Source organism: Canis lupus, chromosome 17, assembly GCF_003254725.2.
Source record: "Canis lupus dingo isolate Sandy chromosome 17, ASM325472v2, whole genome shotgun sequence".
In the NCBI taxonomy this organism is placed as follows: domain Eukaryota; kingdom Metazoa; phylum Chordata; class Mammalia; order Carnivora; family Canidae; genus Canis; species Canis lupus.
The window spans coordinates 18,582,274-18,592,932 of NC_064259.1; the positions used below are offsets into that span (position 1 = coordinate 18,582,274).

General features: G+C 48.9%; 1 protein-coding gene across 5 annotated transcripts; it reads left to right on the forward strand.

Moving 5' to 3' along the window:
• Positions 1 to 35: 35 nt before the first annotated feature.
• On the forward strand, positions 36 to 10,659 carry FKBP1B (FKBP prolyl isomerase 1B). Of its 5 annotated transcripts, none has more exons than XM_025454540.2 (4): positions 36 to 112; positions 4,558 to 4,605; positions 8,810 to 8,922; positions 10,054 to 10,659. In XM_025454540.2, exons 3-4 carry the CDS (start codon positions 8,812 to 8,814, stop codon positions 10,180 to 10,182), a joined length of 240 nt encoding a protein of 79 aa, XP_025310325.1. In that variant the 5' UTR covers positions 36 to 112; positions 4,558 to 4,605; positions 8,810 to 8,811; the 3' UTR covers positions 10,183 to 10,659. The 5 variants fall into 5 exon arrangements, with proteins under 5 accessions (XP_025310325.1, XP_025310322.1, XP_025310326.1 ...); XM_025454537.3 differs by lacking the exon at positions 36 to 112 and adding an exon at positions 132 to 237; XM_025454541.3 differs by lacking the exon at positions 36 to 112 and adding an exon at positions 391 to 626.

Here is a 10,659-nt window from a genome sequence, read left to right on the forward strand (position 1 = left end):
CGCGCACCCCCAGGCTGCTCCTACAGTCCGGCAGCCGAGCCAGGGCGAGTACCCTAACGGGTGCTGCCCTAACGTTCTGGACTCCAGCGCAGTGAGCGCATCTATTTAAAGTGTTGGTTTAGTTGCTGGCTTTCGCCTAGTCGGTGGGACCGGGTTGACTCCCCAGAGCTTAGCACAGAGTAGATGCTAGATGAATCTGTGATGAGCGGATGCATAGAGGGGTGGCTGCACCGGCGGGTGCGTAGATGCGCGGGGGTCTCTGCCTCCCCCTCCGTCCCCCCCCACCCCCGTGAACGACGGTCGGCCCGGCCAGGCCCGGGAGCCGCGGCGCCGGGGTCCCTTCCCCGGGCCCCGCCCCAGCCGACCCCACCTTTCCGCGCCGCCCCGCTCCGCCCCGCCGCCCCCTTCCCCGTGGCCCCTCCCCGCGCAGGTCCCGACTCCCGCCGCACCTCCTCCGGCTCTGCAGTGGCGGCGGGGAGGCGAGCCGGAGCGCCAGCGGGGCCGGGGCCGGGGCCGGAGCCGGAGCCGCAGCCGAGCCGGGGTCGGGGCAGCAGCCGGGACCCTCAGAGGCGGGGCCAGTGGGACTGCGATGGGCGTGGAGATCGAGACCATCTCCCCGGGAGACGGTACCGGGCGGCGGAGCCGGGGGAGGAGGAAGGGTCCCGGGGCGGAGCCGGGCGGGCGGGGGTCTGGTTCGGAGGTGGCGCGGAGGGTGCGGACGCGGGGGCGGGCGCAGGGTGGGGCGGCGGGGGAGACCCCAGACTGCACTGTCGGAGCTCTGGCCGACGACCCTCCGCCCCCCTCCCCGCGCCGGCTCACCTAGGGCGTCGGAGGCGGCGGCCGCAGGCGGGGGTCTGGGCCCGCCACCGCCCCGGGGGCCTCGGGCGCCGCCGCCGCCGCCGCGGGAGCCCCTCAGTTGTCTGCCGCTGCTAATTTCCCAGGGCAGGGGTTTGGCTCTGCTCTCCCTGCCCTGCTAGGTGAGCTCCGGGGACCGCTGGAAGGGTTCCCTTCTTGGGGCAACCCGTTTCCAACGCGCCCCCCTGAGGGCCTCGGCTCCCGCGGCCCCCGTGGGCTGGGCGGGGAGACGTTGTGGGGGGACCCAGCCCGTCTGCGAGGAAGAAGCGCTCCCTCCGCCGCCTCTGCATCCTGCTTTATCCTCCCCGCCCCACTCCGCCTCTCCAGCCATCCTGTACACTCCCATGGCTTTCATTACCGTCTGCAAACCGATGGCCTCCAAACTTAAGCCTCCAGCCCAGATCTCCGACCCATTTATCCAGCTGCTGCTCGACCTCTACCTGGATGTCCCATGGAAACCTAATTCAGCGAGTCCAAAACAACTCGAGCTCCTTGTCCTCCCCACGCCCAAGCACTCCTCTGTATTTCCCTTTTCCCTGCCCCCCCCCCACCCCCCCGTCAGGAGCGGCACCACTCACTTTCCCCAGCCAGACATCTCTTGTATAATTGGGTCTGGATGTGCAAGGAATAGCTTATTTTAAAAAATTTTAAATGACACTTAATCCAGTCCAGAGCCCCCGTTTCTGCAGAATTTGACAGACAAACTTCATGTGAGACATGTCTGACAACCCCCACCCTCTCTAGGAAATTGGAAGACCTCTTGGTTCTAGGCCACCCTCCTTGTTAAAAGGCAGTGGTCCCTAGAGGTCCCAGTCCCGATCCCTGTCACCCTGCAGGTACAGGCTTCTTTGCCCCCACTGAGAACAATAGTGCTGGGTCCCAGGAAGCATCTCTCTGAGACCTTGTCACACCCCAGGGAAATTGCCATTGAGATCTCCCAGGGAGCTGGAGGCCTCTTCTCTTTTCCCCTGACTCAAAGTAGCCTTTAGAGTTTTCTCTGCTTATCCTCCCTTTCTGGCCAAGGACAAGGGCCATTTTCTTTTGAGGGAGATTAGATTTTTCGAGAAAGCCTGAAAAAACTTTGGCCTTCTGCTTTAACAGTCTAAACCCTTGAGTCAAGAAGGCATAGAAGGGCCAAGCTACTGTATTGTTAGGCTGGGGGCACCATTCTAAGTGAAGCCCCGCAGCAAGTCTGGTAGGACTTGGTCCTTCTGCTGAAATTCTCTAGGCTCCATCCGTTTAGCCCCTGCCCTGGTTCAGATGATGGTCTCTCATCAGGCTTTCTGCACATCCTCTACATTGGTCTCCACACATCCAGTCTGACCTCTCTGCCTTCCATCTGGCCTCCCTAACTCACTACCTATTTTCCACACCATAGCCTGAGGAGTCTTTAAAATGCCTATTTTAGGTTCCCATTCCCTTCTGCTCCCCTCTTACCTTATCCCCGTGCCTTGTGCTTTAATGAATCTTCCATTTTCTTCTCAGACAGATAGTAATCTAGCCTGGTCTTACCTTCCACACTAGGGCAGTCTCTTACTACAGCCCCTACCCCCACTACCACCTTTTTCTGTAGCTTCAGCAAGCTTCCTGCAAAGTTGTTAAAACACATCAATCATTCCGCAAATATTTATTGAACATGTACTATGTGCTAGGCCCTGGGGTTAACAGCAGTGAGCCAGACAGGGATCCCACTAGTGCTAGACTCCAGGCCTTTGAATGTGTCATCAGTTCTTCCCAGATTATCTCCTTTAACTTCCTCTGGCAAACTAGTCATCTCTTAAGATCTGGTTTAACCTTATCTCCTCTCTGATGCTTTCCTGGACTCCCACAGAGTCCTCTACATGTTGGCTCACTTGTTTGCCTCCCAAAGATTTGTTATCCAGGCCTGTGGCTTTAAATTCCACCCAGATTTATACCTCCAGTGCAGACCCTCCATCTGCCTACTTGCAATATAAACTCAGATGTCTAATAGGCATTTCAAGACTGCCAACTGCTCAAATCTGCTCCTCCCCAGTCTTCCCCACCTGGAATTAGTTCGTTCCACCATACGTCCAATTGCCCAAACTGAAAACCCAAGCATTGTACTTGATTTCTCCTTGTCCCTCCTCCTGGACCCCATCTCCGTTCCATTAGTGTACTCTGTCAGCCCCGTTTCCCAAACGTATCTATTTTGCTCTCTTCTCTGCTGCCACCACGTTAATTCAAGCCATAATTGATTTCCTGTCTGGATTATTGCAACAGGCGCCTAATCGTCCATCCTACAGGCAGCAGCCAGAGTGATCTTATAAAATCTTAATTCAGATTATGTCATCCTTTTGCTTAAAACTCTCCAGTGCCTTCCTATTGCGCTTGGAGTTAAATCTAGCTCCACGATGTCCAATGTCTGGCATGATCTGCATGATCCTGCTCTTTCCTACTTGTCTCCTTCTCCCTCCCTTCTTTCCAGTCACCCAGCTTTCTTCTTTCTATTCTGCAAATGCTCCAATCCATTCCTACCTCAAGGTCTATGCACTTGCAGCTGCCTCTTCCTGCAGTGCTTTTCCCAGCATTTTGCTCATCCTTCAAGATCCAGCCCAAATGTCACCTTTTTTTTTGGAGGCCATCCTGGATGGTCCTTTCTAAAGTGGTCTGTCCATTGTGTCTCTCTCCCTTATTCTCTCTTTTTAAAGACTTAATTTATTTATTTGACAGAGAGAGAGAGAGAGAGCATGAGTGTGAGCGCATGGGGTGGAGTGGGGGTTGGGGATGGCAGAGGGAGAAGCAGACTCCCCGATGAGCAGAGAGCCTGATGATGTGGGACTCAATCTCAGGACCCGGGATCATGACCTGAGCCCAAGGCAGATGCTTAACCAACTGAGCCTCCCGGGCGCCCTCATTTTTTTTTTTTTTAAAGATTTTATTTATTTATTCATGATAGTCACAGAGAGAGAGAGAGAGAGGCAGAGACACAGGCAGAGGGAGAAGCAGGCTCCATGCACCGGGAGCCCGACGTGGGATTCGATCCCGGGTCTCCAGGATCGCGCCCTGGGCCAAAGGCAGGCGCCAAACCGCTGCGCCACCCAGGGATCCTCCGGGCGCCCTCATTGTGTGTCTCTCTTTAACTTGTCATTGTGTCTATTTCCTTTAGAGAATTATTATAATTTATAACTGTCTTGTTTATTTGAGTCCTGTTTGTTTCCCTCTATTAGAATGTAACTCCAAAGGAGTAGGTATCTTGTCTGTTTGGTTTACTACTGTAGCCCTGAAGTTAGGCCCAGGCTTTATATATAGTAGGTACTCTGTAAATATTTGTGAATGAGTATGCTTATTAATCCTTGATTGCAGTCATTATCCTGCATTATAATCTATCATTTATTTATGTGTCTCTTTCCCTGACTTCACCATGAGTTCATAGATTGCTCTGTTTCTGGAATCTAGTCCAGTAAATGTTTGTGGAATGGATGAAGGAAAGCAAAAGGAGCAATCAAAGAAAGGAGAATAATGAGGAGAGAGTGGAATTGAGGAACCCAAGGGAATAAAATTCAAATCACATAAAGAGAGGTGAAGTGACTGATCTGGCTCATACAAGGCACAGAGCCAGAACTAGCACCATGGGCATCTCCTTGGTGTGGAGGGGAATGTGGGCCAGACCTCTGGGCTGAATGTCCCAGGTGACTTTTTCCAATACGTTATTCATTCATCTGCCCTCATGTCTCCTTGCAGGAAGGACATTCCCCAAGAAGGGACAGACGTGTGTGGTGCACTACACAGGTAGGCTTTGCTCCCTCAGACTTCACCCAGACCTCCCCCTCCCAAAGAGGTCCCTCTTCTGATACTCCCCTCCAGAGATATTTGCTCCCTGGATCAGGCCCAAACCCTAAGAGAGCCAAGTCTCCCTCTGACCGGCTGTCCCCCACTTCTCAAGTCAGTCTTGTGGGCATGGGAAAGGAGGCTTGCAAGATTACCCCTTCCACACTTGTACCATCCTTGGAGCTAGCCTCTAACTGAGCCAGCCACCTCCATTCTCTTCCCTCTGTTGTGGGCAGCATGGAGCCCGGCCTTCCTGGTTCTGTCTGATATTTAGAAATCCCTTCTTAAAGCTTTGAGAGACTTGATCTTCCCTGCGGACTCCTTTTTACTCCTACAATATTATTAGAGAAGAGGAGGCCCCTGGTCTCCTCAGCATTTCTTTTCTTTTTTCAAAAATAGACTATCCAATTCTCCTACTATTTTTGAGCACCTACTGTGTGCAAGATGCTATGCTGGGCACTGGAGATACACAGATGAATAGAGAGGATTCCTTCCTTCTTTGGGGCTATGAGAAGTGGGGGAGACCAGTGATCCAGAGGCTCTGATGCAGTGTGAGAGCCAGGGCGGGTGGTGGTGACAGCAGTGCCTGTCTCAGGGTACCTGATCCCTCTTGGATGCTCTGTATTGGAAGATCAGGTGGGCTGAGGAACATTCTAGTTGGAGTTCCTGAGGACTGCTGGCAGGAAGATCACGAGCAGGTATTTGTTCCAAGAGGGGCGAGTGCTCTGCCTTGTGACCTGTTTCCCAATGTGGCAAAGTTGGTGACAGCCACTTAGCAGACAGCAAGGCCAGTTTAATTCCTAGGACGTATTCAGATGGGGCCATTTTTAGCAGTTCTCTGGGCCAGTGTGAAGTGCCAGGTTAAATCTAGGCAGACAGTGTGGGTATTTCTCAACAGCTGTGTTGCGGGTCGCTGACGTCAGGGCGCTAGAGCTGTTTTATCTCCCGGTGATGTGGCCTAATTACCATGAGTCCTCTGGGGCCTCTGACCTGTGTAATTGATTTATCTGTTCTACATGTTGTAGACAGACTCGTACTTATCAAGTTACTAAAACCACAACACCCTTTTACAAAGAGTTTCATAGTAGATACAGAGAGCAGGCAATGTGCGTTAAACACTAAGAGCCATGAGTGCCTCTGGTTTGGGGAGGGGGATCATCTCATCAAACCCAGCCAGAGACAGTATGGGACTTTTTGGTAAATTTTTAAATTAAATATAAATACAGTAGAGAACAGAAATCCAAGATGTCCAGTTCCATGAAATTTTTCAAAGTGATTACACTTCTGTAACTACCACCCAGATCAACACACTTCCAGAACCTGCAGGCATCTCCCTCATGCCTCCCCCAAGTCATTACACCTCCCTGAAGGTAACCAGCAGTCACATTTTTGTCTCCATTGATTGGCTTGGCCTGTTATTAAATATCATATAAGTGGACTCATAGAGTATGTATTCTTCTGGGTTTGTCTTACTTTACTCAATATTATGTCAGTGAGAGTGGTTTTTTTTTTTTTTTTTTAAGATTTATTTATTTATTTGGGAGAGAGACAGGGGAGGAGGAGGAAAGGGCAAGGGAAGAGGAAGAGAGAGAATCTTAAAAACAGGCTTCACACCCAGAGCAGAGCCTGACCCAGGGCTCAGTCTCACCTGAGATCACGACCTGAGATCATGACTGTGATCATGACCTGAGCAGAAATCAGGAGTCAGATGTGTAACCACTTAGCCAACTGAGCCACCCAGCCACCCCAGGAATTCTTTATATATTCTGGATATGAGTCTTTTGTTAGCTGTACTGATTCTTTTTTTTTTTTTTAATATATTTTCTTTTTTTTTTTAATTTTTATTTATTTATGATAGTCACAGAGAGAGAGAGGCAGAGACATAGGCAGGGGGAGAAGCAGGCTCCATGCAGGGAGCCCGACGTGGGACTCGATCCCGGGTCTCCAGGATCGCGCCCTGGGCCGAAGGCAGGCGCCAAACCGCTGCGCCACCCAGGGATCCCAGCTGTACTGATTCTAATCACTTTCCATGCCAGGGCTTGTCTTTTTACTCTATTAATGGCATTTTTTTAATAGAAGTTCTTAATTTTAATGAAGTCTTATGTATCGATCTTTTCCCTTATAGTTAGTACTTTTGTGTTCAGCTCAGAAATCTTTGTCTGTCCCTAGATCATGAAGACATTCTTCTGTTTATTATCTTGTAAAGCTTTATTATTTTATTTTTCATATTTAAGTCTGTGATTCCTCTGGAATCGATTTTTGTGTGTGCATAAAATAGGGGTCAAGATTCATTTTTTTTTCTCCATATGGATATGCAATTGACCCAGCAACATTAATTAAAAAAAAAGAAATCATCCTGGGATGCCTTGATGGCTCAGCAGTTGAGTGTCTGCCTTTGGCTCAGGGTGTGATACCAGAGTCCTGGGATCAAGTCCCACATCGGGCTCCCTGTGAGGAGCCTACTTCTCCCTCTGCCTATGTCTCTGCCTCTCTCTCTCTCTCTCTCTCTGTGTCTCTCATGAATAAATAAGTAAAATCTTAAAAAAGAAATCCTTTATCTGTTGTAATGCTGTGACACCTTTGTTGAATCAGGTAACCATATATATGTGGGTCTGTTTCTGGGCTGCATGGTTTTGGCTGAACTTGTAGCAGTAGGTAACTGTATATGGTCTGAAGTATATTGAGTCATATGAAACCTGAAAAAATTGAGGAATGAGAAAGCCACTCTTCAAAGGGAGTGTGTGTGTGTGCTTATCCATATGTGTGTATTTGTCCAAGTATGTGTCTGTGTGAATGGATGTAGATTCGTGGACTTAAATATTTTCTTAGCATCTGTTTCACCATTAGGATTTTTCTTCTGAATGTGTGTGCATAAGTGCCCGTGAGTATCTCTGTGTGTCTGAATATCTTAGCAACCTGTATTTGTGCATGAGTTTGTATTTGATCTCTTTAGTATCCATCTGTGTAGCCACAGGATTTTCTCCTTTGCTTGATTTCATACCTAGGGCAAGAGTCCAATTCATTATACCCAGAAAGCAAGAAAATGAGACTCTCCCTTATATACATTTAAATGGTAGGAATTAGGAAGTGGAGTCAGAGATGCTCAGACACTAAGCTTATCCAGACCTCCCATGTTAAACATGGCAAATCTGAGGCCATGACAAAGGAAGTGATTTGCCTAACTTTACACAATGACTTTGTGCCAGAATGAAGTCAGAATCCAATCTATAGGCCAGATCTTTCTGTGGTCTCAAACTGCCTTTTGTTGTGGTCTGAGGGCTGCAGGGAGAAATATTTGGAAGACCATTGTTTACAGAAGGTCTGATCTTTGAGCCAATCACCAATAAGAACTAAAAACAGAAACACAGCTCTTGAGCCTTAGGCGGCAAGGATAACACAGGATTTGTACTTCAGAGATGACAAAGCAACTACCCCTGGAAGCTCAGGGATGGTCCCTACTGTTGGAGACAGCATCAGTGTTTCTGGTTCAAACCGGCCCTTTTCCTGGGGTCCACCAATGACTGGGTCACTTTGCTCTGTTCTTTGCAGGAGGGGTGATAAGGCCTTTGGGTTTTATATGTTGGGGGACCTTGTGAAAACCAGTAAAGGTTGTACAGTGCAGAGGTATTTGAGAAAGGTGTGACCTGAATAGGACATGGTGGGAAGGAAAGGCAGGGAGAGCAGAGAGAGGTTATCAGGCAGGCAGTCTCCAGGTCTTGAAGTACAGTGTAGGCATTTGGAAGCTGCCACAGGGAGCTATTGACGTATTGTAAGCAAGGGAGTAATATCCTATATATGTTTGTAAAAGACAGTCATTCTGGGTATAGTGTGGAGACTGGAATGGAGGAGTGAGAGTGAAGTAGAAAGACCAGTTAGAGGGCGTTCCTTATGCAGGTGAGACATGATGGTGACATGGTACAGTCACAGGCCAGTGGCAGTAGAAATGGAGGAGGTAGAGAGATGATGAAGGATTTAGTGATAGGCTCTATGTGGGGTAAGGCAGAGAGAAGTATCCGGGTTGCTTGCTTGGGCAACAGAACTGGTGGAGAGATGAGAAGAGGCACTGGTTTGTGCGGAACAGAAATTCCATTTTAGACATGTGGACCCAGACCTGGGAGTTAATTCATGACCACAGCTCTTCTCCATCCTCTTCTTGCTTTCACAGGAATGCTCCAAAATGGGAAGAAATTTGATTCATCCAGAGACAGAAACAAACCTTTCAAGTTCAGAATTGGCAAACAGGAAGTCATCAAGGGTTTTGAAGAGGGTGCAGCCCAGGTAGGATGGGAATTCTAATCATTAGGGGGGATTTGAGGAGTCAAGAGTCCGGACTCGGTACGCTGCTCTTGACCTATCACAGACCGCTGCCACTTTGACTCCACTGCCGGGGCATGGTTACACCATCGAGATTCAGTCCTTGGCTTTGTGCCCCCCACCCCTTCCCTTTCATTGCCAGCATGACCCCTTTAAGTCACTGGGGTCTCTCATTCCATGCACATCCCTCCAGGCCTGCTCAAAACTAGCTTCAGAGGGCTGTGAGCTACCAGCTGTCTGGGACTGACGCAGCAGGAGACTTGGGATGGGGGAGGCCAAGGTGGTTTTTTGTTTGTTTTTAACTTAAAAAAAAAAAAAACCCAACAATTTCAGACTTGCAAAAATATCACGGAAATAGTTCCCATATATTCTTTACCCAGTTTCCCCAAATGTTAACATTTTACATAACCATAGTACAATGATCAGGTTACATTAATTTGTGATCAGTTGCACATTAACATGGATACAGTACTATCAAGTGATCCATTCAAATTTTTGAGTTGGTTATTATTCAAAATTTAAAAATCGGTTTATTCAAATCTCACCAGTTGTCCCACAAGCGCCAGGTGTTGTTGATGACTGCTGGGATGAGCCCTGGTTCATGCTCTTCTCCCTTGGTCTCTGAGGACAGACCATGCTCTGTTAGAGTAGCTCTCTTAGCCTTCCCGACCTTGTGATGGCCTCTGATTGCTTCATGTCTTTAATGGACTGCTCTTGTTACCTCCTGGAAAGTGTACAGTACATGCGCTCTCTATACACCCTCTTTAGGTTCTTTTGGAAGAGAGTCAGGAACAATAATGAACAAATCGAAGTGTTGGGGCCATGCGCTAATTGAATAACCAGCAATGGTCGTTGCATGAATGAATTTGGGACTACTTTGTGGATGTTATTGTCCTACAGTGAAGTCTCTGCTGGTCTGAGGCAGAATCTGAGTTCTGCATCACTTCAGTATGAAGTGAACATAGAAAATTCATCTCAGATCTTCAGAGTTACCTTGAGGATGGTTTGGGAAAATGCCATAGTTATCTTACTTTTTTCTTTTAAATCAAGCTGGGTCCTCTTTCTCCTCTTCCCATCTGCCCCCATCCCTGCTAGATGAGCTTGGGGCAGAGGGCGAAGCTGACCTGCACCCCCGATGTGGCGTATGGAGCCACGGGCCACCCTGGTGTCATCCCTCCCAATGCCACCCTCATCTTTGACGTGGAGCTGCTCAACCTAGAGTGAAGGCAGGAAAGAACGCAAGGTGGCTGGAGATGGCTGCTGCTCACCCTCCCAGCCTGCTCTGCCACTGGGACGGCTCCTCCTGCTTGGGGCTCTTGATCAGTGCGCTAACGTCACTGCCCCACAGCATCATCCATTCTCTGACCAAGTTGCTCTGTATGTGTTCATCGTTTACGCACATCTTTGCTTGAGGAAACTTTGGTTGCAGATCAAAACATTTCAGGTTGTGCATTTTGCGTGATGCATGTAGTAGCCATTTCTGATCACAGAATACAGATTTCTTGTTCGCACAATCTACACTGCCTTACTTAAGCCAGACACACAAGGTGCTCAGACGTGAAATGTACATGGTATACACAGAGGGACTTGAGCCAGTTACCTTTGCTGTCACTTTCTCTCTTACAAATTCTGTTGGCTGCTGACTTACACAATGTCCTCTTTGGAAATGATATGTAAAATAAAGGCTCTGTGCTTGACAAA